Source organism: Necator americanus, chromosome III (assembly GCF_031761385.1).
Source record: "Necator americanus strain Aroian chromosome III, whole genome shotgun sequence".
In the NCBI taxonomy this organism is placed as follows: domain Eukaryota; kingdom Metazoa; phylum Nematoda; class Chromadorea; order Rhabditida; family Ancylostomatidae; genus Necator; species Necator americanus.
In genome coordinates, this window is record NC_087373.1 from 36,821,021 (window position 1) to 36,848,144 (window position 27,124).

Genomic DNA, 27,124 nt, shown 5'->3' on the forward strand with positions numbered 1-27,124 from the left:
GCTGGCTAGCGTACATGGAACCAGTTACTGATGTGGACTTGTGGGAGCAGGTTTCTCCTCGAGGGAGCCGCAACGGTGCTCGTTAGAGTCGTAAAGGACTCAAATCTTACCTCCAGTAATAATATAATCGAGAAACTCCTTTCGATGTGGGCGAAGAAGGAGAAATTGACAGATGAATACCCGGGTAAATCGTGTGCCATCCGTCAAAGTGTAAGGGAACCATCGAGCAGCACTTTTCTGGAACCGACCGCTTGACCTGATGGTAGTGGTGTCCTTACCCAGTCTGCTGTTGATGTTGCGGGCTGCTGCCATTGTTCCAATGCCGCCGCACCATTCATACAAGATGGTAGATCGAAGTTGGTCTAGCGTGATTGACGTCGTGATTAAAGTTAAGAAAGGCCCCCAGCTATATATACCTATCGTGGAGAAGTTTCAAGAATGCTCTACAACTACAACATGGTACAAAACTGGGTTCCGCCCAAAAATGGAAAGTTCTAGAAATCTCGAAAAATTGGTGATAAGACATTTTGTCAAGCCTAATACGATAACACAGTTCAAGCACAGAGCAAACAACCATCGCTTCACACCTCTCATTTCGTTTCGATTTCATTTCCAAAAAAACAGATAAGATACCTGTGTGATGTCAAGACAACCTCGAACCTGGATAATTAAACCAGAGTTGGAACAACAGCGATAATACATGTATATGATACATACGACGAGGGGAGAGGTAAGAAACAGATAAGATACCTGTGTGAGGTCTATATACACACAAAGAAACGTTAACCAAAACTTAGAATACAAAACTAAAATTGTTATTGCCCATGTTCGACCCTCCTTCGATCTTGGCATGTTGAATACGTAGCTTTTTTTATTGGTTTATTATACCAATCTTGGCCACAGCTCAAGCAAATCAGTGAAAAATAAAATTGTTGATGAATGAAGTGAATAAGGGACGAGTTTCAAGCGATAGACTTCCGGTAAGGTTCTTGAACTTTTGACCACCGTAGATCCAGACCGCATTGAACTATGAAAGTCTTTACCGTTGACGATCGGGTTCCGCGATGTTTCACACATCAAATTTCACATATGTTGTTTACATCAGGACTCATGCTCGCTTGTACTTTTTTTGGAACGTTCTGCATCGCGTCCACTAACGAAAATATGGCGAACAATCTATAACAATGGAGCTATACGTTGGTTCAAAAGTCCTGCACCAAATTTCATAATTTCAAACAATACTTCACCGGTCTGAATGTCCGGCTGAAGCTGGACTTCAGACTTTCTGTTGTGTTCGCTTCCCCCCCTTCACTGATCAATGGAAATTTACAGTAGTGGCATTTTCTGTGACTTTGTTTCTCTTTTTTTGTTGTTATAAATTAAGGCGAAGTTTTGCAGAGTTTTCCTTCTAAATGCGTCAGTTCTACATTTGGAGAACATTCAAACTTCAGCTTCAAACACTCCTTACCAATATATTATGGACGAAATTTAAAAGCATTACTCTAAATATGGGTTTTCCTCCTGTTTCCCCTCAACAGTTACCAAAGCAACAAACGTATAAAAAGCGACGGTTAGATCAGTGGATAGCGTAGAATATAATGTTATTTGTGCAACTACATAAACTGCGCACGGACTTACGACATGATAAAATAATATTTTCTGATTTTGATTTCTATCTCTTTCGTATCTTCCTCTGCTTGTCAGGTGAGTATTATTTCTCGACATTTCTCCCGCTAATTTGTTCATTCCATTGTTCTCTTCTTCTTTACTTTTCTTTTCACATCTCCCGCTGTACCTTCTGTCATCCTTTGTTGTCGCATGTATATGATCGTGCGAACCATTGGATGCTTTGGAAGGGAAGCTTCAAGGAGGCCTAGGCTTCGTTAGCACATCATACTCATAAATAATTTCTTTCTATTCAGTTTGTACAAATTTAACTTTAATCACAGAACTGGCACATTAAATAAATAGAGCTACAATTTTTGTCATGCTACACTTCACTTCCCCGCAACTCCGCACACGTTGTTGCTGATACAGTCGGTATGCATCCAGTCTTCGCATGTTGGATATTGAATCCAACAAATTCGATGGTTTGTGCTACCAGTGCATCCGAAGGCATACAGCACACGCGTTCCTCTCGTCTTGTGCACAATCCGGAATTTCCAGCAGTGGCATTCGTCGCTTACCTTGCTCCTGCTTGCGTAGATGGGCTCGCTGAACAAACATTTTAAGGGGAATTCTTTCACTTAGGATTGACTTCAAGCCTTCTGTAATTTCCGTATCGGAGTAGAAGCTTGAGGACGGCCGACAGGAGGAATATCTGGACGCCGTGCAAGGCGCATGTTTTGGTCGCTCCCATCAGCGTTTTCGGCTAGCGAATCGGTCGTTTTCCGTAATTGTTCCAAATTGCGCAGCGTTTCCTCCATGCTCATTTGAGCGCTTTGGGGAACGGTAAAGAGGGTCCCGGCGGATTCTCTGCGAATGCCTCCGAGACATAACGTGCCCAGTGGATATGCCGGCGGATACGCGAACATATCTCGACAAGGTCACGCTCCAGTCGTTCATGAAGACGCAGACAACTGAAGACGCAGACAACCGCCATAGATGTCCTTCCTACCACAGAGACGCAGAAAACTGCGCAGTTACAAGGAAATATGTAAAGAAGAGTGGTGTGAGCTGTCGAAATGACCGAATAAGTCAAAGAATAATAGCGTTAGATAGAAGTACATGGGATTTTGTATGGTGTTCTAATAAAGAAAGGCAGTGAGTTTGTCTTTATAACACCTTCAGAAAGTCTAGAAATCTTACCAAATTTGAACTCTTTTTCTTCCTGTAGCTTCCTGGAAGTCAGAGATACAGAAGGTCCCTCTGTCCAGAAATAAGTTAGGCTACAAAAAAGCTTGGGAGTTACAGGATAACGTTAATTCTCATTACTTTTGAGTTACTTTTGAGAGCTGAAATTAACGAAAATTTTTATGCACGTAATTTGAAGCTATTAGCTATACATCCTTATCTCAAACTTCACGTGAGGATTTCTCTTGCTTCTGGTACGATTACTTAATTGAGATCACCTCACGTTACAAAATTGCAGTGAATGCGTCTGATTCTCCAGAACAATTCAACAAATAGTGAATTATATCCTAGCCGGTGACGCAGTGTATGATTAGCGGTAGGTAAGCAGAGTCAGTTATTTAGGTGCCAACGAAAGTGAATCTCTTTAGGACACGCACCATCGCTAATTGCCTTGACGAGGCATGACCGGGGCATGCTGGAAATTCCGCCGGGACCCTCTTTACACGCACCCGAGCGCTTTCCGTTGGCGTTCTCATCATTTTGATCACATTTTCTCGTATCGGTGCCATTTTCTGAACATATTATTGGTTTTTGAAAACCGTGCCATAGATTCCAGTTATAAATACCATTTCAATGCTTTGGAGAAGGTTTCTGTTCCCGTCCTGTATATCCGTTGAACTCTTTAGGTTCACCTCTACACCTACATCACTACCATCTGCGCTCCCCACTTCATCATCCACTACAACCTCCATGATCTCTTCATTTCCATCGCTAGAGTGCATCTTGCACACTCTCAGCCTCTTCATCTACCATCGAAGACATTGAAAACCCACAATCTTGCTGCGAGCGGCGTCCTACAGATATATGTAAGTTAGAGTAATAAACTGGATAAAGAATAGTCCGTTAGATTCACCTGCTGCTGCGTACAACAGAGCTGCATGAACATGCACACAGCTTATTCCACTTTTCACATCCAAAGGACAGGTGCAAGCAAACGCATAAGGGCATGCACCACACCCTTCTCTTCGGCAATGATTGTTGAACTGGAAACAATTACCCACATGTAACCCATAAATATTGAAGTTTGTTCTCAAAACCTTACTTCCTTGTCGCATGGACAATAGGATTCTTCCACGCGATATGAGTTTCGGTTCTCTTTCACTTCCCAGGTTCCAGGACCAACAACAGTGACAAGTTGCTGCTGCCGGCAATATTTGTTGACAGCCGACATGTGCACCTTGTGATGTTGCTGGAGCCTGTACCTTCCTTCCTCCACTTCTCTCTCCTAAATACCTAGAGTGAAATTTATCGAACAGGAATGTCTTGTTTGGGATTCGAACCATAATCTCCCGGTCCTCTTCTAACTCGGTAGTAAGGGCAATGAGTAGTTGGAGGAGTCTGTCTATCCTCACGTTTGCTTTTCCTTCCAACATCCCATGCTTGAATTTTTTATGGAAACGCTCACAGAGCATAGAAGTACTAACACAAGATTCTAGCCGCCCGAAGGCTGCCCATTGGTCCACTCTATTGCTCCTGTGAATGAATTCAGTGCTAGATTGATATTTCAGTTTGAATAACAACGTACCATGTGTTTTCCATGTATGACGCGAGCGTGCTTTCACCATTTTCACGAAGATACTTCAACATTGATGTGTATTGTGTTACGAAGACACTTCTTTCGCGAACAAGACAGATGTCTCGCATTTTCCCTGAGAAATGGCTCGCTGATGTCGCGCTCAAAGAGCAGTATTCTAGTTCCACGCCATTCCAGCTACAAGCAATTGGAGTCAGACGAAGGCTACTTACGTTAACCAGTTTCGCATTAGCATTCCTCTTCATGGCTAGCTGTACGTGCCATAGGCATAACAGCCGTTTAGTCCACGACGATGGAAACACTTTACTGGAACCATTCCAAAATGTGTTGGTATCGTCCGTTATGAAGTAATCGGTGTGAAATGAGGGGAGCAACTTCTTCACATGCTCAAACATCATCCCAACTTCTATATCAATCATCCTGTCAAGTAAAGTTGTAGAAGATATTACACTGTGAACGCACAATCTGCTTAGAATAAATCACCTATAGGAGAGGAGGTACGCAGCTGGAAGAGCTCTATCCCATTCATCCGCGACAATTACAGTGGCTAAACGAATAAGACGTTACCTTGAACGTATCGTCCACACTTAACGCCCTCTGTCCATACTTTCGTAGCCACTCTTTCTGCGTTGGATTTATGACTACTAAATGTATCTTGTAAGCTGCAACGCACTAATTTGCTCTTGATTTTATTTACCCAGCACGAATCCATCTCCGCTGGCGTCTCGTGCTGGCCTGTAGAACTGGATGCCATCAGATTGCAAGTTGGCATCAACTCGCCTCTGAACTGAACCCGTGTCCAAATGATGGAGTCTTCCAGGGTCTACTCGGCACTTCGAGGCGATGTTTCTAAGCACTTTTTTGTCGATATTCTTAAATATTACAGCTGTATGTGTGGTGTGATGTACCTTATATCTCGCGGTGTGATGAAGTACAATCGAGAACGGGGCCTCCTGTTACTTGCATCCTTACTTTTCCGTAAACCTGTCGGACGGTCAGACCATCCCGTAGCAGCGAGACTCTAAACTGCTCAGCATTGTTATCAAGTCCCAGCTGAGATGGGCGGACTTCATGTCCGATATGGGTGAGACAGTGTTCAACTGTCACACCATCAGTTTTCTCTCTCACCTAAAATTTGTTTGGTTTTATTACAATTAGTGCAAGGAATCACTTACCGCTGATAGAAAATGTAGTGCACGTACGTTCATATACGCTGTGCAATGCTCCACAGACTTTTTCGTTTTTGCTGGGACAGAGCCTGCGCGAAAAGAGCAGTGGCAGATAAATATGTGGTTCTGCCGAATTTCGTAGTCTCTGACTTAGCTGCGAACCGGCTTATCACACCCAATTCCTCCGAGGCTAACTTCCAGCTCTTGAAGAGAAACACGTCAAGTAGTTTAGTATAGGTGCAAATTTTCATATGACTCTAACCTGATAATCTTGTAGACTTTGGAAGTTGATGGTCTCGACCACGAACTCGTATGCGTCGTTGGCATGCTGCTGATGAGCATGCTCTGCGAGCTGACGGTGATTCTACTTATGCAAGAATCAGAAGGAGTCATCAATAAAAATGTGAACGACAATTATTGCACGGTCGTGAAAGCTGTGGATTATTAGTAATTCACTTTAACCGTTTCTCTGCATATGAGGCACGTGATAACTCGAGGTGAATATTCGCCGGCATGTCTTGTTCCTCTATGACAGCTCAGCCCACCCGCGCTGTTGAATCTCGCATCACAGAATTCGCAATTATAAATAGGCTTCCCCGAAACAGCAATTCTCCGGCTCTTCTTGTGTGCCTTGAATTTCGAAATTTGGCCTTACTAATATCCATGGACATCAACAAGGTGCCTCTCCATTCTATTTTTAGCCATGCCACAGACCGGGCATTCATTCATGGCAATACTAGAAATCACACTAGAACACAAAAGAGATGACGAAGTGAAAGAAGAAAAAATAACTTACTTGAGGGTCATATCCATTATGTAGATTGGAAATACGTTGGATTGGAAGTTGGAGCAAAGAAAATTGTTCGACTAACTCGGTTAGGAACAACCTCTGATAATGACTTCCTTGCAGGAGTTCCTTACATGATAAGTTTCGTTCCATACATGACAAGTACAAGTTCCTTACATGACCTAATGTTGTTCTTCCAGATGGCGGGGTATAAAGAGGTCTGGCGATCTGGCACCGGCGGACCCGTCGCACCCCCTTCCATAGGTATCTGGCGCCGGCACGCCAATCCGACACCGCGGGACCCGTCGCAACCCTTTTTTCGAATTTCGTGACACACAGACAAACACACACATACACATACACACACGGACTAAGCTCGTTATTATATACCAGTCTGAATTTCCGGCTAAAGCCGAATTTCAGACTTTCGGTGGTTTTAGTTTCGCTGCCCTTGACTGATCAGTCAAAGTTAATAGTAGTGGTGTTTTCTGTAAAATTAGGTTTGTGTTTTTTTAACAACGCTTTCCTTCTCTTCTTTATATTATAAATTAAGGCGAAAGATTACGGAGTTTTCCTTCTAAGCGCGTCAATTCTACATTTGGAGAATATTCGACCATCAGCTATAAACACTCCTTCGATGCCAGAATGGTATAGATACAATTTAAAGCATTACTCGAAGTATGGGTATACCTCCTGATTTCTCCCAATTGTTATCGCAGAATGATGTTTTAACAGAAAATGACGTGGAAGACATCATCCTAGTGATAAAGATAACATTCTACGTCAGATCACATAAACATCTTGCTACGATTTAAGCATCCGTTTGCATGTGTGTTTCCACTTTCTGAGAACGGCATGCTACAAACTTGAGGCGAACAAAGAAGGAAACAGGCAGGCGGAGGAGTCATAAAGGTGAAGAGCAAAGCGCCCAGTGGTCACGGCTATGAAACGGCTCCAACCATTTATCTTTTGCGTCATGCACACTAAGTTATAGCGCACCAATGACCGGGCACACCGACGCTGGTGGATCCGCCGTATACTATAGCAATCTGGCGCCGGCGCGCCAATCTGACGCCGCGGGACCCGTCGCAACCCATTTTATAGCTATCTGACCCCAGCGCACCAATCCGACGCCGGATGGACCCGTCGCACCCCTTTTTTCGAATTTCGTGACACACACAAACACACACAAATACACACACAGACTAAGCTCGTTATTATATATCATGATCATGATTATGATGATCATGATCATGGTTGTTCGTAGATATCAGTCTTTAAAATAATGAACACCATGATCCGTTACGTATGCTCAACACTTCACTAGACTATCAATTCAGAAGTCCAGATTTCTAGTGGATGTAAGTCGAGGACCCGCTAAATCTCACTTTCTAGCTCTTTCTTACCATCAAACGCTTTCTCTCGCAGGTGCAGTTTTAGCCTCCGAAATAAATGTTAGTCAAACGGAGCTATCTCAGGGAAACAAGCAGGGTACGGTAGAACTTCCTAAGCAAGTTCGGCAATTTTCTGGCAAGTGAACTCCATGACAATGCCCCACCTCACGTGGCAAAACTTGCTCGCCGGAAAATCGCCGGATCTGGTTGGAAAGTTCTACTGCACCTTGCTTATTCTTCTGATGTGGACTGACTGACTACCATTTATTTCGAGCACTGAAGTTGCATCCACGAAAGAAAAAGTTAGATGATCAGAAAGAGCTAGACGGTGAATCTAGCGTTTCTTCGTCCGCCAAAGTTCTGGGCTCTTGGTATTGATAGTTTAGTGAATTATTGAACATACGTGGGGATGATCATGATATTATTGATTGATATCTTTGAATGGTCAAGTTATGATTGAAAATTGGTGCAAAACATTCGGACCAACCTATAAATATAACAAATACAGCTTTCCAAAGTTTCTCTGGACTTGCTTCGAAACTGAGTATGTCACCTGTACGATCTGTGATCTCAGCTTCTGTTCATGCCTACCGGTGCTAGAGTTGTTCAGAAGCTCTTGCTCGTTCGAGGGAAATAAATCGAGTCTTACATATATTTCTGTGCCGAGAATTCCGTGGAAATTCTAACCATGGCGTGCTCGTATTTGTGTTCTCCGTTTAATCTGCTTCCATTTTGAGCGTTATTCTTGAAAACATATAGGTGGCAGGCAGAATGAAGATTGAAGTAATGCGGGTTCTGTTGATGTGTATCATGCAGGTTTCAAAATTGTCGCGAAAATGTGCCCTTCCTGACTTTTATAGGTTAGGAATTTTGTACTTTAACTGGACTACGTGAATATCTCTGTTGTGGTGTTCATAAGTACAGGTGGCTGGTTGTTCCATCGTTTGGATTTGATCCTGTTGCTGTGCCGTAGGAACTTTTACCGAGTGGATAAAAGACAAAGGACAAAGTGTTAGTCAATCTGCTTGGGATGCGCCGCCAAGTTCACTTCAATTCAGAATCTTTTGAGGTTTATAAACGTGTAACTGGCCTGTACAACTTGCAGGGGCTGGCCGAATTGTCAAGTCAGTTTGTTCGGTAAATTCGTACCGGACTTGTCTGGGAGGATAAAAACACTGACTTGATACATCGGATAGCCCCGGCAAGTCATTGTAGGGGCCAGTTACACGTTCGTGAACCTCAGACGATACTGAATCGAAGCAAAAGGATGGCGAAGGTCCCAAGCGGATTGATTAACGCCAGACGCTTTATCCTTCCTCACCAACGGTTTACCGCCTCAAAGTGGCGTGGAGGTGACACAGGACGTCGAACTGCGATGCAAAGCGGAGGTTCGTCCTTCGGCAGGGTCTCTCAAGCTGAGAAGGAGTTCGACACATCCGACATTCCGACTTCTCGGAATCGGAAGCTTAGCTAAGAGTAAACCACTGCTAAGATTCACCACCGTCTTGGCAAAATGTCGCAAGGTGGATCCCTGATCCATATAGGTTGGGCGACGACCTGCGGTGAAAGCTAAGCTCGCCGTGGCATGGCTGCATAGCTTGGGGAAAAGTCTCTTTGCTACTCTAGCGTATTCACTGCCTCAGTACCCTCACACTGGGCCCTGCCGTCTCAGACGTTGGACGGTATTGCGACCGGTGAGAGGCGATCAAATCTCAGGTTGCTCAGGATGTCACTGATTCTGGAGCAAGGCGACACACGCACGACTCGTCATGGAGACTATCTCAGACTGCGTACTTACAACGCGAGAACAGTGTCCACAGACGCTGGTCTGCATACCCTTCTCGGTGCTGCAGAGCGTATCAAATTTCACGCGAAATGTAGGCGGTGTTGGTTTTGTTGTGCACCCATCTGTCGTCCATCTTGTCGATTCTCACGAGATCCTGTCACCTCGTCTGGCCATTCTTCGCCTCCGCCCTGTGCGCCAAAAACCCATCAGTATCATCAACTGCTACTCACCAACATCAGCAGCTGATGAATTCGAATTGGACGCGTTTTACGAGGAACTGGAGGAAGTAATCCGCAACGAGAAGTCCTTCTACAAATTCGTTGTCGGAGACTTCAACGCAAAACTAGGAAAGGCAACAGAAGAGGAATACAGGATTGCAAAATTTGGACTAGGGGACCGGAATGAAAATGACAATCGTCTCGCCGGGCTGTTGCCCGCCGCTCGCCTCTTTCATGGGAACTCTTTTTTTCATGAAAAAAAGATCGTCGCCGGTGGACATAGGAATCGCCCAATGGCGCGACTCGTGGGGAGATCGACCACGTACTCACCAACCGGAGGTGGTTTCCACTTGGCATCTTAGTAGTACCATCCTTTTGTAGTGGTTTTGATCACCGTCCCCTTCGTGCGAAGGTACGACTTAGCCACACGGTGGAAAAGAACATCTGCTACCGGCAACAAAGGAGAAGAGAAGTCGTCCACAACGATTGCGTACTCGAGGACTGGCACATCGAGGAGGACCCAATCGTGGACTACGAGAAGCTGCTCAGAAGAGTACGAGCCTGTGCAAACTTGGATCGAATTTTGAAGACCACCAAGGAATTGTTGGAAAGAAGAAGGGCTCTGAGGCTTGATCCGAATGCATCGCACATTGAGCGGTTAGTAGCAAACACTATCTACAGAAAAGTGTTGCAGGAGGATTTTCTGAAATACAGGCAGAAGAAGATTCTGGAAGCAGCACAAAGAAGAACGAGTCTAAAGAAATGCCGCAGAGATCTCCGCGAATATAATATTCCGCTAGCAACCTTGCTGGGCGAAGACGGGACTCGCACGTCTTCTCGTCGTGAGATGGAAATCATTACGGAGAGGTTCTACTCGAACCTTTTCCGTTCATCAACTCCTGTGTTAAGCCCAGTCATCCCCACTGGCGAAGCTCCACCACGGATTCTCCCTTCGGAAGTACGAGTCGCTATCAAGAGCATGAAACCTGGCACAGCCCCCGGACCTGATTTTGCATCAGCAGACTTTCTTTGGGCTGGTGGCCATCCGCTTCATGTAATCTTAGCAGCGCACATGACATCCTACCTTCACAAAGAAAGGATCCCAGACCAGTGAAAGACCTCGCGAACCGTTCTTATCCATAAGAAAGGTGACCGAGAGAACCATCGGAACTACCGTCCGATATGCTTGCTGAGCGTGTTATACAAAGCATTCACCAAGATCATCCTCACGCGCATATCTAGGACGCTGGATGAAGCCCAGCCTCAAGAACAAGCTGGATTCCGCCAGGAGTTCAGCTGCTTGGACCACATCCAGACCGTGTCGAGGGTCATAGAGTTTTGCCGGGAATACCGCCTCCCCCTTGTTCTAACCTTCGTCGACTATGAGAAAACCTTTGACAGCGTAGAAACGAATGCAATACTGTCAGCGCTGGTCGATCAAGGTGTGGACGCGTCGTATGTGAGGACATAAGCCAAATGCCACGATCGATGCACGACTAGGAAACAGCTTTTCCACCGTCCTCTCACCATACCCATTGGAAAGGGGGTACGACAAGGCGATACTATATCGCCGAAGCTGTTCACGGCTGCATTGCAATGGATAATGAAATCACTATCCTGGGAAGAAAGGGGCATACGTGTTGATGGAAGATTTCTTTCGAACCTTCGTTTTGCAGGCGACATCGTTCTCTTTTCGAGCAGTACCAATGAAGCAGAAACGATGCTCAACGAATGGAAGGAAACAGGGAAGAGAATAGGACTACGAATAAACAGAAAGAAGACAGTTCATGAAGAATGCCTACTACGAGGACGGAGGAGTACAACCTGAAGGCTCCCAGATCGTGGAAACTTCGTCATATGTATACCTCGGACGTTCTGAATATGGAAAACGACTTGAAGGAAGAACCTAATAGAAGAATGGGAGCAGCATGGGCAGCATTCGCAACCGTCAGGGAAGCTACTGACCAACTGACGGACCAAGATCTTCGCGCCCATCTGTTCGACTCGACAATTTTTCCAGCGCTCTGTTACGCAGCGGAGACACCGCTGCCACGTCTAGGAAGCTAATTACTACCCACAGAGCCCTTGAGGGATGTCTTCTGATGTTTAACCGGCGCCCACAACACCTAGCCGGTCTTCGCAGTTCCGAATTAAGAGGAATGTCCCGTCTTCGCAACCCAGCGGAATATGTATCGAAAGCAAAACGTAGATGGACCGGTCACATCATGAGAAGAATCGACGATAGATGGACTAAAGGAACACTAGAGTGGATCCCAAGAGATGCTAAACGCCCTCGAGGGAGACTGCCAACGAGATGGGGTGACGTGTTCGCTACACGGATTGACCAGCTCAGAGCTCAGCTGGATACGGCTCAAGGACCTCGTCAACGTCACTCACGAAACTTGAGAACATCTTGGATGACAGTGGTGAGGGAACGAAACGAGTGGAAGAGATGCTGGGGCCCGCACGTCCAGTGAAGATGGGCCACCTAAGTATCTAAGTAAACTTATTGTGTCCATCACTATTATAAATATGTTATAGTACTCTGACTTTTAGTAAGCTGTTTAAATAATAATGATATTATGTTTCCCATGAGGTTAAGGATGAAATGTCATGAATATATAATGGAAGCTCTGGGAATAGTTCATTGTGATATTTCTCATTCATCAGCTAGTAACTCAGGAGATGGTCGAACGCAGTGAGGCCGGTATGTCAAAGAAAAATTTGGATCTTAAAGCATTATTCAGAGTTGCGCTGTCGTTGGATGCCGTTGTAACCTTATTTTTGGTACAAGTTGATGAAATGGGCTATTATTTCTGTCGGCTATTGTTACGATCGCCACCGTCTGCCCTTGCATCTGTGACGTAAGATGTGGACCACTGTAGACGTTTTTGTTCCTCACACAGACATGTACGAGCTGAACATCACTGATGAAACCAAATCTAACATCGCGGTGTTTATAGTAGCAGAATCGCTAACGGCAGCGCCTACGTAAGTATGTACATCTTCATGTGGGAAGTTATGCTCGAATGCCTCGGATATAGAGGAACTTTGCGTTCGATAGGGTCTTGGTAATTGTGAGATTCGTCTCCTCGAGGTAGCTGGAAGCTAGGTAGTACTAACTAAATGCTTCTGCAGAAGAATGGTGCGAACGCTATTCTTACCGCCAGTGGAAACTTATTTTTTCTTCGCGAGGTTTAACAAGACACCTATCGGATTGTAAGAACGTTCCTTCATATCACTACTGATAAGTGTGTGAAATCACATTCCTGAGTGCTCTCTGCTTAATATCGATGATGTTGTAATGTAGTAGCTGCTAACAATCGCGAACATTCGAACATACTCGGAGCTACGAAACTCACGTCTTCTGCTTTTTTGAATATGAGAATTTCCTGCGACGATATTCCATGATATTATGAGTATTACATATTATGAATACATATCATCGCTATGAAAGATCAATATTTATGGTCTTGTGTTTCGACGCATATGTCCTTTTCATAGATCTTCTGTTCTATCGACTTCACGGCAAATATGCACGCTGAGTAATGAAATCCAGTGTAGTGGTATTGTTGTGACAAGCGTACAAAACCATACAGAAAACCACACGACGCCACGCGACGCTAACTCGTCCTTCTGCGGCATCAGGCGCTGACCCGCCACAGAGTTTGACACACCAGGCTGATACGATATTTTCGGTAGCGTATTTATTCGTTTTTATCGATTTTGATATGTCTTAGCACTAGTTAGAGAGAAGAGAGAGACAGATGTGATGTGACTGAAAGAACTGGCTTGGCTGTCTGCGTTTTAGATGCAGATGCGTCGCGGTTTGTTTCGTCGCTATGAATTTTTGCAAGATTGGAACCCTGTAACTTGTTTACGGTGGTAGGGGGCTAGACACTTTACAAGCATACAGACATGAAAGTATTGCTGCGATGGAAATACATAATTGTAGATAGCTACATAGATTTCTATTCGAATGACTGCAACACGTTTGTTTACGCACCTCCGCTTCTTGATACACTCTTCCTTCGCGCTTTGTCCTTTCTAAATCAAACGGCATCTCCGGAGAAACATGTGTACTGGGGCGCATACCTCGCTTAAAATAGCGAAATTTAAGTGAATTGCCAAAGCACCCTGAATCTTTCCAGTCTGCAATGAGAAGGTAGAAGGCTATGAGCAGTCTGAAGTGTATAACACTTATTTGTATAATTCCCATGCGGCCGAGCTTATGGGATTAATAGTTGGCGACATACCGCCAGAACACTATCGCGTAAGTGAATTCTTATTAAACAAACAGATAATTCATGTGTTATTTATTTACGACATCATCAAAGTGACGAGAATTCAGAAAATGATTAACGATGGTAATAAGCCGGGACGTATGGCATTCTCTCAGGTACGTTTTAAATAGTTTAATTTTATTCATTTGCTATAAAGCAGGTCTAAGAATTTTGACGGAAATAAGAACTCGATGAAGTGCGCGAACCTGCATGTCCTAGAATCGTTGAGACATGCTACTTCAAAAGAAAATTTTTTTTGGAGAATAGAGGGAGGAAGATATTTCAATTGTTTGTGAAACAGTAGAGGCTTTGTACCAATCTTCCCTGAAACTATGTCACTGGTTCAAATTTTCATTTTTTTTTCCAATTTTCGTTGTTCCTCAACGTTGGGATCATTTCGAGAACCTACCATTAACGAAAATGTTTGCGTATTTTCGTGATAGATGCAGAAATACCTTCAGTTTCTATTATAGAATAGTAAAACTGATACAAGAAAACCTTTCTTTGTCATGACCCGTGAAAACTGAATTATAAAACGGAAAACGTGAAAAGAAGTCGCTTTACCAAATCCCACGGTAGTGATTCGCGCTTTTGAGTGTATATACCAGCATTTCATTCTAGTCTTACCGCTGCCTTTTTGCGATGACCTACAGCAAACGTAACGAATCCGTCATTGCGGTATTCAGTGGGCAAAAAAGAATGATTATCAGACGACAAGTCCATAGCGGACTACTATGAAGGGGGAAAATGAGCGGGGAAGGGGAGGAGGGCGAGGAGGGGGAGGGAACAATGAACCGAAATAATCTCCTGAAACGAATTATGTAAAGAACATGAATAAATTAAGAGAAAATAAGGCATTGATACAGAACGGTAAGGAACGATGAAGGAAGGTTCTCCGAGTCTCAAAGACATGACGACGATATATTGGGTCAGGATACACGAGAGAAACGGCTCGAAAGCTTGTGATCAAAAAATCCAAGAATTAAGAAACGAGAGTGCGATGTTAAAAGAGAAATGAATATAAGATTCGGAAAAAAAAGCGCCAGCCACTGTTGAGAAGCGTGACAACGGCAAGAATGGCCTGCTTGGGCGATCTTAGGACTGATCGAGTAGGGGGTGAGGAAGATCACGTCCACTTTTGACCTCTCCACCTTGCGTACTGTGTTCCTGTCTCTTCCTCAAAGAAGCGTATTCCTGTAAATCTCCGATTTTCAGCTTTTTATAAAATGCAATAATAAATTTTGTTCAGTGTTTTCTCTAACTTACTTTTTTATAAAATTTCTAAAGAAAATTTCTTATGGTGACAAGTATTAGGTACATAGTGGTTTTCGTTCTAAAACTTTCCTTAATAAAATTTTTTTAGATGTATTTCGCTGCTTTATTCGGTTTCGGTATTTTCATGGCGTGTATTTTCATAATTGTTGCCGTTATTATCCTTATAAAGCGGTGCTTCTCGCCACCAAAGGTTTTTTTTTCTTTCCATCCTTCCTTCCATACTTACTTACTCCTGCTAAAGAAGGTGCAGGACTCTCAGGGTTCATTTCCGTCGACGGGAACCCCTTCGTTTGTAACAAACCTAGCGATATTTAGAGTCCAGGAATTGGTTTTTTAGTACTTGATCATTTTTCTTAACTCGTTTATTTTCCTTCTTCCGGTCTTAATATTAGCCACGCTTTCAGCAGTACAAGTCTGGGATATTGGGGATTATAATAGCACTTGTATTGCTCTTAATCTCGATTGGAGTTATGGTTTTCGCAGCAATATTATTGTTACGAAATTCGCAGTTGTCACGACAGGGAGCAGATCAGTTGCCGAAAAATCTTAATCGGGACATTTTTAGTGAGTTTTTTTTTTGGCAATAATGTTTACTCCCTTCATAGATTAACACAATAACATAGTATAAATCTAATACAATATCAAAAATGCAAAATATTCTCTGTCTGAGTGTCGAGGTCGATAATTTTCCTTATGAACAACCTGAAATGGAAATGTGGACATACTTACATATGAGCAACTAAGCAAATTACCAAATAGCGTTACGTCACTTTTTTTTAAAACAGTGCTTTTAAAGGCATCACCCCACGAATCTGAGGTGGTGCAGATTTCAGGTGGAGTATTTGTATACGGGATGGGAGACTATGGAAAGGGGGTGATTCCATCCATTTTTTCCTAATTGCCGTAAAAAACGGCCCGGAAGATACGGCTTCAGGCGTTCTGGCGCACTATTTTCAACAGAGTTCGACTGGAGCGCGGCAGCCTTGTGCGGCGCCGCACCTTCCGGACCGTTTTTTACGGCAATTAGGAAGGAATGGACGGAATCACCCCCCTCTCCATAGTCTCCCATCCCGTATACGAATACTCCACCTGAAATCCGTACCACCTCAGATTCGTGGAGTGATGCCTTTAAGGGTGACTCTGATTCCATATATTTAGAGGGATTTTATTGAGCATCGGAATACGAAGTCTCAGTGCATACAGTCGTTGTCAAACGTTTTCAGCTTAGCTGCCGCTACGCGTCTTTAGCGTTCAGCGAACAGTTTTGCTCCGATGGGAGCCAGCAAATGCAGCGAAAATGCATTAGTCGATGGGTGGCATAGCATAGCAAGGGATCAGTGCTTGCTTTTGTAGCAGAAGAGCTTCATCAGCCTTGTTGATCACGTTTGATAACGACTGTTCGTTGTTGTGCATGTGTTTCTTGATTTTATAACTAGTCAGATGTCTAGTGTGGTACTGTATGATCGCGTAGACTGGTACTGGAATTTGAAAAATCTGATGACATAGATAATATGTATTTGTCACATTTTCTAGGAGCTGTGATTCATGTGAGATATTCGTTATCTCGATTCCATATAAATTCGTTTATAGGCGTGAGCGCTCCACTTCAAATACATGCCAGAAACGTGATTTGTTATATGGATTTGAAAAGTTTAGTACCTCAAATAGAGAAGAGGCTAGACAATTCGTCCAATCATATTACCGATAATGCACTTCGGAATTTTATGACTATTAGAGGTTCTGAGGTGAGAGTCCTGAAATTGGAGATCAACCTACCTTGAATCTTTATTAATTCGATCAGGTTTTTAATGCAATTGGCAAACTAAAACAAGACGCGTTAGGTTTACAAAAATCAGCTGGAGAGATTAGTATTCAAAATGTTGTTACTGTAATGAAAAAAGTGGTATGTGTTTGTATGACTTCTAATTAAGTGATAGTATTATCATTTTGCATCAACTATACATTTTTCAATCGTAGTCAACTGAGTTCCTGGAGAAAATCTATATAACAGAGCTTGAAGCTGTTGGAAAAATGAGGGTTTTTGAAGCAGAGGTTTGTACTATACCACGAAAGAATATAATTTCTATTCCATAGCGTAGAATTCTGGATTTAGGCGAAGACTCTACCAACGCACTTTCAAAAGATAAACCGAAAAATGTTGGAAGTGTTCCAGAACTTTCTTCAAGTATGTAAGGAAGTAAGGTGTATCAATTTCATTGCAGACATTTTGCTGTGAAAATGTTTTCTTAGATTGGTTTATAACATCTCTATTTTTAAGGTTTTGCAAGAGCTCGTAAGAAATGTGAAGGATGTGGAAGAGAAGGTGAAACTGTACCTTATAGGATCTGTAAGTTGCATATCTTTATGTATTTTTAGATCTCCAGAAAATTGTGGATTTTTCTTTAAAAGAATCGAGTAAAATTTGACGGATGATAGCAGTCGTCCATGTACCTGGCTCTGTTCGAAGTAAATCGGATTTCGAAACGCAGAACGCAAAACTAGAGGGGGCACCCGGATTTGAACCGGGGACCTCTCGATCTGCAGTCGAATGCTCTGCCACTGAGCTATACCCCCATGTTCGCAAACTTACCCCTTACTGACCATTGATAATCAGCTAGCAATAAAATATCAACGTTTTTTGTTGCTTTTCTTTCTCCATATCTTTATAATGGGTTTAACATAATTTGCTGCATCGTCTCTGCATCACCCAAATCCGGTATCACCCAAATCTCTTCTCGTTACATGAGAAATACTGATAGAGAGAGTGAGTGAACTATGAGAAATACTGATAGAGGGAGTGACTGACCTATGGCATGTTCGCCGTGTCTTATCAGCTGCAAAATGAAGCGCATATGTTTTATGAAGAACAATCAGCAAAATGTTTTCGCGTGTATATGCGCATTGTACCATCTTGCCCCTGCGTTACCCTTAAATAATATCAGAGCGACTCCTCAGGTGCTTTGTATGCGGCCGGAAATCTGATGTTTCCTGAAACCTTTAAGAAAATGTTTGGGGTGTTTATTGTATGGTGATTGTAGCCACTTATACTCTACTGAATCATCCCCTACCAACTTCTTGGAGTTTTGAAGATTCGATTATCTATACATAATCACACGATTAGTGTATCTAGAGTTGAATTTGTAGGAAATATAAGTGCAAGTATAATATGGGGCGGGTGTAGCGCAGTCAGTAAGCGGTTTCGCTACCTCCACGATCGATCTGAGGTCCAAATTCGTCCTTGTGTTCAGCTTTCATCCCTCCGGGGTCAATAAATTGGTGCCAGACTTGGCTGGGAGGATAAAACACTGACTCAAAGGCATTATCGCACGAATCTGGGGTGGTGCGAGTTTCAGGTGTGTTGTGCCTGATTTCGTTCATTTCTTCCCAATCGCCATAAAAAACGGCCCGGAAGATGCTTCGAGCGTTCCGAGGCGGTATTTTCCACAACGAATCGTATTGGAGCAGGCCAGCCTTGTGCACGCGCCGCATCTTCCATTTTCACGGCAATTATGAAGAAATAGACGGAATCATCCTATTCCCCACAATCTACGACCCCCTATAGGCATAACCCACCTAAAATCCGCGCCACCCCGGATTTGTGGGATGATGCCTTTAAGACGTTGGCTAGCAAGTCATTGTATATTCCAGTTACACGTTCGTAACTTGAAACGATTCTGATTCTGATCCGGAGTGAACGTGGTGGCGCATTCCAAGCGGATTAACGCCAAACATCTTATCCTTTAACCTTTATAAGAGCATCGAGGATGTAGTGAAGAAGACTAGGAACATTCGGCTCCGTGCTCACCTCTACAACACCACCGTACCTCCTGCTTCGACCTATTCCTCAAAAACCGGGGACTTTGCAAGCAGGAAGAAAACGCGGTGACCGTCATTGAACGCGCAAATGAGAGAGTGATGCTAGGGGGTATCCCGGTTCAAAGGAAGAGGAATAAAGGAAGAGATACGAAGCTCTGCCTTACGTCACTGATCAGAGATTAGTGGATTAGCAGATTAGAGAAATCGCATTTGCTAAGGAAACCAAAATAAGTTAGGGCGTACACGTAATGCATTTCGACGACAACCGTTGATTCAGAGCCGTAAGCAGTTGGGTTTCACGCAATATTAATGACAAAGTATCACGATTTTGACGTGGTGCGGAACCCGCCGCAAAAGCGTAGAGTTCGGATAGTACGTTGCAGAACTCAACGTGATTCCGCTCATCTCACCCTAGTCGTCGTAAAAAAAACGACGCGAGAACGGCTTTAGTTCCTACGAGGTGCGTTCGAGCACGCACTCTTGTGCACGTTCCAGTCCTTTCAGCAGCCCATTCACTGGTTTTACTTGAATAGCCTGGTGAGGGGACCTAACTGGTCGTCGGCTGTTCGCTCGTAGACGCGGACGTGCCGGGAGCGGTCGACTATAAATGAGTTTTAAAAGGCTGAGCGGTTCCATGCATCTCGTCGCGCCATTTTTAGCACGAATACAGAATATTGAGCGTCGTCGCGCTTATATTCTCCCATTTCGTCCGTATTTGCAACATTCATCTCATATGTGTCCAATGTTTCTACACTTCAATTGCAATTATATTTTTTAAAAACAAAACGCATCTGATACTGATCAATTCAATTAAGGGTGTCGCATCTTCGGCCTCCTATCTTCTCCTGGGAATTTGGTTTCCGATAATGATTGTTGCGATGTGTACGTACGCTATTGTTGCTCTTATCATGAGGTCTGTTAGTCTGAATCTTATGCACATACTACAGGAAAACTAATTACGTTATACAATCACAGAAATTTACAGAATATACGCCAATCATAAGAATGGACTAACTTTCGATGAAAAAATGCCGAGTCGTGGGAAATTATCTAGAACTTCAGCGGAACTGATTGGCGCTTTCGCCTATATAACAATTATCTTTGGCGCTATTCTTTTCATCATGTTTTCGTGAGTTCATATGCTGCGTATCATTATTTCAGATTCACGTATCTTTAGCTATTTTATCGCAGGTTTCAAAAATTTGAAGGGACAAGAACTATCGCCTCAATTTCGCACCTAAACACCCACTATCAATGATAATATCTTCAACCGGGTGCCCCACGACGCGTCTGGTGCAACGCACCTTTCTGCGCTGGTACCACCCACCCCTCTTCTCTCCGTCTTACTCCAATTGAAAGGCGCACCGCAACCACTCGGTTGCAGATACTTGGTGCAGATTTTACTGCGCAGCGCGGTCCCAAACGCAAATTCCTCAGAAAATCTTGGAATCTGTCCAATGATTTATTCGGTACTACATATATGAAAGCATAAAAAGGATAAAGGATAACGACACCTACGTAAAAATCCACTTCGGATGCGCCCATTGGTTTTTCTGCAGTTCGTAATCGTTGAGGTTTTGGAACGTATAACTGGCCTATACAATGAGTTGCGGGACAGGCGATGGTCGAGTCCGTGTTTTTATCCTCCTGCACAAGCCTGGTACCACCAATTTATCGACCTTGGAGGGATGAAAGGCTTGGATGGCATTAGGGCGGTTTCAACCACTCTACCGTGCGGTTACTGCGAACCTCTAACCGACTGCGCTACACCCTTCCACATATGAATAATATGGAAGTGTAGTCGAGACTGAATTTCTGAACTCCGTCGTCGAGAGTCTGCACTAGGCGAATCTTTTGCCGTGGGCAAGGTTGGGATTCTTTAGCCTGACTACAGAGTGATCCACATGAAGTGTGATGCAAATATCTACCCGAACTTAGCCTCAATCAGTGGAAATAAGAATTTTTCATTCGATAGTTATTAAATTCTGCATAAAATCTCATCGCATTACATTCAAAACGAGCGCCGCTAGTTTCAAACAAGCATACATCCTCTTCCGGAAATTCTTGAGAATGCGCGCGATCTCCCATACTCCATGCCTTTTCCAGCGCTCATTTCAGCAAATTCAGTGACCTCTGCCTAAAAGAGCAGGATTTTTGCTCCAAGACCGACCAATCAGCAAAATCCAAACGGTTGGGGTCAGGGCCAAACATCCTTCGCCTAAAATCCGAAAGATTGGTCTCATACTACTCCAGTGTCTTCTTTGCACTGTGAGCTGGCGCTCAATCTTGCTGAAAGGTCCGGTCAATGTCCTCAGCGTTATTTTTGGCCCAACAAATCACTGCATCCCTTAATTTTTTATTGTCTGTCATATTTCATATGAACCACCCTATATGAGCACTCCATATATGATCAAATTTTTCTTACCAACTTTATGGATCTAAGAATCAACATTTCATTAGTTATATCAGAAAAGAATAATTTCAGCCTTGGCCTATTCTTTGGTTTCGGAGTCATGGTTTCGGCAAAAGGACTATTCGCTGATTTGAACGTGTTTGAAAAATCTATTCTTTCTATGAGGACAAATAGCTCAGAAAACACTGTGGACATCAAATTAATGTACGAAACATATTAGTCAAATTCAGGCCTTTTGTGGTTTATACGTTCAAATTGTTTTTTGCTTATGTCGATTCTTCGATTAAATATTTTAGGGATGTTTTTGCAAGATGTGAAAAAGGTGAAAAACTGTACAGTGCAGTCGGATTAGATGAGTTGCTTACTCCTCAAAGGTTGCGTATGGTTAGTGTGATTTTGGTGCGGTTTATATACGAAATCTCTAACAGCAGTAATAGTTCAGATTCTAAAAAGTTCAATTCAAGAAAGCGACTTTAACCAAATATTTTTGAAGAATTTGGAAGAGCACAAGAGCGTTTTTGCAAATATATTCACCGCTTCACAAGTAAATTTGAATCAAATTTGATGAAATTTGTAAATAGAGATCTTCATCTTGCTTCTCTACGTGTTGGTGGTATAGTATGGTCAAAACGAGATGAAGCACGTACGCAATTGCGTACGCGGCTTCTTTCGAAGCGCTTCGGTGGAGCGTAGTGGCCAGGAGCGCGGTGAAACCCTTGCTGGCACCATCCGTCACTGCAGTTTGCGACGGTCCCAACGGTCCCAACTCGCTTCCAACTGCTGCATCCACCGTGCCGTTTCGAACGCGTACGCAAAGGCACCGCAACTACACTCGTGTGTCATGTCGTTTTGACCCGACTATATTTGTGAAATATTAGGTTGAGTTATAAATAATTTCCGCTGAGATACATCATAGCTATTGTTATTATTTACGTATGCAATACAAGGTTACCCAAACAAACGATTTTTTAATCGCTATGCAGTCATAACATCGGTTAATGTTTGGGCAACAGTCAAGCGTCGTGCACATTGATTTTTTTCTTTTTTCATCTTGAAAATGGAAAATCAAAACAAAATACACTTACACCATGTGATGCGTTGGGAATTTACAAGAGGTAATACAGGGTGCGCCATAAACATCGTTACTTTTCCGTGCGTGATTTTTTCTTCAAACAAATCTTCTCATCCTTCCAATTTTCTTTGCCACTTCTTCTGTTTATGGAAATATTTCAAGTAGAAGCTATCCAGGGGAATGGATTCTAGATCGTATATGTATAAGAAAAGTCGACAAAGAAGTCTTTTCTCAGCTTATCAAATATTTTTCAACTTCTACATCGTATAATCTCAACAACATATAACGCATAATTTGCAACCAACACCATTCACGTCCCGAACACCGTTTTACGCAACGAGCAACCCCATTCTAAGCGTCTGAAGACAGTTATTCATGCGAAGGGAGGCCATATTGAATAACAACCAATTTTTCTTGTTATTTATTTATTTATTATTCATTTGCTTGTTTATTTATTCCGCTCAAAGGCGTGCAAAGAGTAAGAGGCAAGGAATGAATACAAATAAACAATAGAAAATCCAGCAACGAGAAAAGAGTAGAATGAGAATAAGGAACCAGCGACCTAAGGATAGGACTTAGATAATTAATGAAAGTTTTGCTGTTTCGTGATTAATTTTGAGTAAATAATCCACCTTTAGTATAACCATATTTATAGCGCACCCTTTAGTCCTGCGGTGACGGTTCAAATGATATATAGTGTCTATGTTGAATGATTGGTAACCCATCAAAGGATGGTCGGCCTCCTGACTACGATGACGACATTTTGAAATTAATATTGAAATGAAATTCACGTCAAACAACGAGAGAGTTAGCAAAGAAGTTCAATACGTCATAGTTAAAGGCATCACCCCGAGAATCTGGTATGGTACGGATTTCCGGTGGAGTATTCTTATGAGGGATAGTAGATTATGGAGAGGAGGGTGATTCCGTCCATTTCTTCCTAATTGCTGTAAAAAACGGCCCGGAAGATACGGCTTCAGGCGTTCTGGCGCACTATTTTCTACAGGGAGTTCGACTGGAGCGCGCCAGCTTTGTACGGCGCCGCATCTTCCGGGCCGTTTTTTTACGGCAATTAGGAATAAATGGACGTAATCACCCTTCTCTCCATAATCTACGATCCCGTATACGAATACTCCACCGGAAATCTGCACCACCTCAGATTCGTGGGGTAATGCCTTTAACTGTTTGTCCCCATCCAGAGAAATGTATGAGAAACAAAGCGGAAGTTATTTAGACTAACCCAGAGCTCAGCTTAATAGATGGAATGCTAATAATCATACGAAACATCTACATTGGCATTATTTAGGATATTAACGATACTTTGTCAAAGACTGACTTTAGTGCGTATCGCAAAGGTGAGTACTTTGAATTCCCCTTGTAGATTCTTGTAATTGCTCTCTGTAATAATCCTACTATTTAAAACTAAATCTCAAATTTTAACTAATAATAAAGTAATATACATAATTATATAATATTATTCAATAATATATGATTGAAAATTGATAGTAACTAATGAATTTTAATTTGAATTCAAGTTTTTAATGTTTGTCCTAAGTGTCCTAAGCTATTCACCAGAACCATCGCAATAGTTTGATATCTTTTCCTGTGAATCGTATAATATTTCTACTCCGTAGTCGTATAAATTTCTGAATATATATTTATTTATTCGAAAACATCTAAATACGGATGTTCGATAAAGAAGAATAAGAAAGGAGCGAATTTGCTACAATTGCACGTAACCTCATAACCTTTATAGATCAAACATGGTCTGTTTTTTTGTACATTAGTGTAGTGGATTACTAAGTCACCATATCTGTCAGATTTCCTGTAAAAGTAGGATATTTGACAGAAAGGATGACTTGGTGACCCCACATTTATAGAAGTTGGTGAACCCTCCTCTCACACATTCACTCACGGCCCATGACGAACTCATTCGTTTATGGTCAAAGGCATCACCGCACGAATCTGGAGTGGTACGGATTTCTGCTGGAGTATTCGTATACGGGGCCGCAGATTTATGGGGAAGAGGGTGATTCCGTTCGTTTTTTCCTAACTCCCGTAGAAAACGGTCCAGAAAAAGCTTCGAGCGCACCGGCGAACTATTTTCTACAAGGAGTTCGATTGGAGCGCGCCAGCCATGTGCAGCGCCGCATCTTCCGGGTCGTTTTTTTGCGGCAATTAGGAAGGATTGGACGGAAGCGCAACATTCTCCATAATCTACTATCCCGTATGCGAATACTCCACCTGAAATCCGTACCACCTCAGATTGGTGGGGTGATGCCTTTAAGTTAGTCACCAGGACATTGGTAGCGCCGTTGTTCTCGTCCAGGACGCTATGAGAGAATAACGGTTACCAGTGTTTGGATGATTAGCTTAAAGGCAGCATCACGGGTGGTTCCGCTTATCTTTTCCTGATCCTGCTAAAAAAAAGCGTAGTGGGAACCGCTTTAGTTCCTACGTGGAACGCTAGAACGATACTATATGTATACGTTCTAGCCTCCTCAGCAATCTATTGATAATTCATTCGTTTCACTTCAATAGACAATCGAGTGGAACTCATTGGCTTTCGATCGCTGCGCAGTTGGTTGCGGCGCGTGTACCAAAGTGGAGTGTTCCAACTCGTCGTGAAAAATGGAGTCATTCACGCGGTTTTTTACTCTCTACAAGTAGGGAGAGATGAGCGGAACCACCCCTGAATCCGCAATCTACGACCTCGTGTAAAGTTTGTCCTTCGTAAACTCATACCACATCAGATTCTTGGTGTGATGCCTTCAATCCAGAACGAAAGAGTTCCTCAAACGGAAGTAGGCGAAAGTGTTAGAGGAGGGTTCTCCAACGTCTGTTAATGTGGGTCCCAGAGAATCATCATTAAACCGAACGGATATCCTAACATATTCTTTTCATCTACATATACGATTTATATTTTACAATGAGTTGCGGGGCCAACTAATGTGCCCGATCTGTGTTTTTGTCCTCCTAGACAAAACTGATTCCAATTCTGCTAATTTTCTAACTCTTTTTTTTATGTTTTAAGAATTTTATTTTGATTCACATTGATTCACATGTATGCGTAGCCTCGTAGTTGACTAAAATCCTGAAAACTTTATGTAATCTTATTTTTCATGCCACAATACGCTACTAATCATTTCTTCAGCTATTTCAAAACCTATAATTGAGTTCAGAAATGCTATCAGTGAAATAGCTGTTCAAGCAAAGGAAGTGGTACAAAAGGTGAATTTTTTGTTTTCTTAATGGATGGATGAAAGCCACGAGATATTATTCTTGTTTTTTTTTTCAAAGATCTCTTACGTACAAAATGGGCACAGTCAAATTGTGGATTGGTTGACAGACGCATTGGAAAGTACCATAAAAGAATTGGTTGAGATGTATGCAGGATATGTGGTAAATATGACATGTATAGATCTCCTATCTTCCTCTCTTATCGGATCGAGGACGAGATCGTACTAACCGTAACTACTAGCGGATTTTCAGTTATTAATTAGTTCTTAAGGGTTATAAGTAGTAAACATGACTTCAGATGACAAATCGATTACTGTTCAGAGTCAGGTCAAACAGGAATCTGGCGGATGCGCTAATCTCAACGCCTATCGACCAATATTAGACGAATTTTTGTATGCTCGAGTTGCAGCACCGGCCCAAGGGCAATGGATGGCATGTTGTGAGTTGGTGTTTTGAAGAAAAAAATCCGAAAAGGATGTGGACTGAATGATCCGCTTCAGTGATCGCGGCTATTTTTTCTATATTTGCTTTTTGTGGTTTGCTTATGACGACGAAACATTTACGAAATTTCGCTCCTCCAGAAACTCCCTCTGAAGTTGAAGAGATGAACGAGGAACAAACATCAAAGGTGATTTTCTCGTTAATAAATAATAATATCAATATGTGAGTGAAAAAACATGCTTTTTTAGAACCAACCCGATGCAGAGGGGCCTGAAGTTGCGACCATGTAAAGAGAAATTGTACAAATTGTTCTTCAAAATATAAATTAAGCCATATACAAGGAAGAGAACTATGGTTGTTGCTTGTTTTCTTCCTCAGATATAAAATACATTCATATTTAATGGTTTATGAAAAAGAGAATAAAAATTTATTCGAACAAAGAAAAGTTTATTCAAAAACATACCTTTCTCCTGGAAATTTTAGGAATTGTCAGAAATGTGAAGTCAGTGTTGAAGCGATTTTGCTTAGTCTGGGCTGGATATTTTTGCGTTACTAATGGGCCTACCATTAGTAAAACGCAAAGATATCCAGTTTTGTTGGCAAGTTGAGAAAATACAGCCCTTGCACCACAGTGGTAGGACGTTCCCACGATTTTCCCACAAGTTTTTTCCCAGACTTCCAAGAAGTCAGAGATACAGAAGGTCCCTCTGTCCAGAAATAAATTAGGCTACAAAAAAGCTTGGGAGTTGCTTTCTTGGGAGTTGCAGAGGATAACGATAATTCTCATTACCGTTACTTTTGAAAACTGGAATTTTCCGTTTCAACGAAAATTTTTATGCACGT

The 27,124-nt window shown here is 42.6% G+C and overlaps 7 protein-coding genes across 16 annotated transcripts; 4 read left to right on the forward strand and 3 right to left on the reverse strand.

Moving 5' to 3' along the window:
* Window positions 1–2,258: 2,258 nt before the first annotated feature.
* Window positions 2,259–2,534, reverse strand: RB195_012141 (uncharacterized protein; the record flags this gene model as incomplete). The annotated part of the gene is made up of 1 exon (XM_064193858.1): window positions 2,259–2,534. One exon carries the CDS (start codon window positions 2,532–2,534, stop codon window positions 2,259–2,261), a length of 276 nt encoding a protein of 91 aa, XP_064051441.1.
* Window positions 2,535–3,191: 657 nt separating this feature from the next.
* RB195_012142 (uncharacterized protein) lies at window positions 3,192–3,545 on the reverse strand (the record flags this gene model as incomplete). Its single annotated transcript, XM_064193859.1, has 2 exons — window positions 3,192–3,365; window positions 3,420–3,545. 2 exons carry the CDS (start codon window positions 3,543–3,545, stop codon window positions 3,192–3,194), a joined length of 300 nt encoding a protein of 99 aa, XP_064051442.1.
* A 19-nt stretch (window positions 3,546–3,564) lies between these two features.
* On the reverse strand, window positions 3,565–6,071 carry RB195_012143 (uncharacterized protein; the record flags this gene model as incomplete). Of its 4 annotated transcripts, none has more annotated exons than XM_064193860.1 (9): window positions 3,565–3,647; window positions 3,707–3,836; window positions 3,896–4,078; window positions 4,134–4,326; window positions 4,379–4,807; window positions 4,871–4,934; window positions 5,085–5,259; window positions 5,360–5,515; window positions 5,563–5,595. In XM_064193860.1, 9 exons carry the CDS (start codon window positions 5,593–5,595, stop codon window positions 3,565–3,567), a joined length of 1,446 nt encoding a protein of 481 aa, XP_064051443.1. The 4 variants fall into 4 exon arrangements, with proteins under 4 accessions (XP_064051443.1, XP_064051444.1, XP_064051445.1 ...); XM_064193863.1 differs by lacking the exons at window positions 3,565–3,647; window positions 3,707–3,836; window positions 3,896–4,078; window positions 4,134–4,326; window positions 5,563–5,595 and adding exons at window positions 4,975–5,031; window positions 5,719–5,759; window positions 5,819–5,901; window positions 6,019–6,071 and having other exon boundaries at window positions 4,455–4,502; window positions 4,600–4,807; window positions 5,085–5,236; window positions 5,296–5,408; XM_064193862.1 differs by lacking the exons at window positions 4,134–4,326; window positions 4,871–4,934; window positions 5,085–5,259; window positions 5,360–5,515; window positions 5,563–5,595 and having other exon boundaries at window positions 4,379–4,381.
* Window positions 6,072–9,463: 3,392 nt separating this feature from the next.
* On the forward strand, window positions 9,464–10,855 carry RB195_012144 (uncharacterized protein; the record flags this gene model as incomplete). Of its 2 annotated transcripts, XM_064193865.1 has the most annotated exons (3): window positions 9,464–9,563; window positions 9,619–9,952; window positions 10,123–10,855. In XM_064193865.1, 3 exons carry the CDS (start codon window positions 9,464–9,466, stop codon window positions 10,853–10,855), a joined length of 1,167 nt encoding a protein of 388 aa, XP_064051447.1. The 2 variants fall into 2 exon arrangements, with proteins under 2 accessions (XP_064051447.1, XP_064051448.1); XM_064193864.1 differs by having other exon boundaries at window positions 9,507–10,063.
* A 680-nt stretch (window positions 10,856–11,535) lies between these two features.
* On the forward strand, window positions 11,536–11,808 carry RB195_012145 (uncharacterized protein; the record flags this gene model as incomplete). The annotated part of the gene is made up of 1 exon (XM_064193866.1): window positions 11,536–11,808. The coding sequence occupies one exon, from the start codon at window positions 11,536–11,538 to the stop codon at window positions 11,806–11,808; it is 273 nt and encodes a 90-aa protein (XP_064051449.1).
* Window positions 11,809–11,843: 35 nt separating this feature from the next.
* RB195_012146 (uncharacterized protein) lies at window positions 11,844–12,218 on the forward strand (the record flags this gene model as incomplete). Of its 2 annotated transcripts, none has more annotated exons than XM_064193868.1 (1): window positions 11,844–12,218. In XM_064193868.1, the coding sequence occupies one exon, from the start codon at window positions 11,844–11,846 to the stop codon at window positions 12,216–12,218; it is 375 nt and encodes a 124-aa protein (XP_064051450.1). The 2 variants fall into 2 exon arrangements, with proteins under 2 accessions (XP_064051450.1, XP_064051451.1); XM_064193867.1 differs by having other exon boundaries at window positions 11,901–12,218.
* Window positions 12,219–12,344: 126 nt separating this feature from the next.
* On the forward strand, window positions 12,345–26,571 carry RB195_012147 (uncharacterized protein; the record flags this gene model as incomplete). 5 transcript variants are annotated; one of them, XM_064193873.1, is made up of 21 exons in its annotated part: window positions 12,427–12,448; window positions 13,893–14,014; window positions 14,093–14,140; window positions 15,388–15,489; window positions 15,704–15,863; window positions 16,890–17,044; window positions 17,101–17,202; window positions 17,277–17,351; window positions 17,413–17,496; window positions 17,578–17,646; window positions 19,931–20,028; window positions 20,101–20,244; window positions 21,601–21,732; window positions 21,825–21,912; window positions 21,971–22,072; window positions 23,907–23,955; window positions 25,755–25,831; window positions 25,901–26,002; window positions 26,162–26,279; window positions 26,341–26,468; window positions 26,530–26,571. In XM_064193873.1, the coding sequence occupies 21 exons, from the start codon at window positions 12,427–12,429 to the stop codon at window positions 26,569–26,571; spliced, it is 2,019 nt and encodes a 672-aa protein (XP_064051454.1). The 5 variants fall into 5 exon arrangements, with proteins under 5 accessions (XP_064051452.1, XP_064051453.1, XP_064051454.1 ...); XM_064193872.1 differs by having other exon boundaries at window positions 17,413–17,484; XM_064193870.1 differs by lacking the exon at window positions 12,427–12,448 and having other exon boundaries at window positions 13,973–14,014.
* Between the last annotated feature and the right edge of the window lie 553 nt (window positions 26,572–27,124).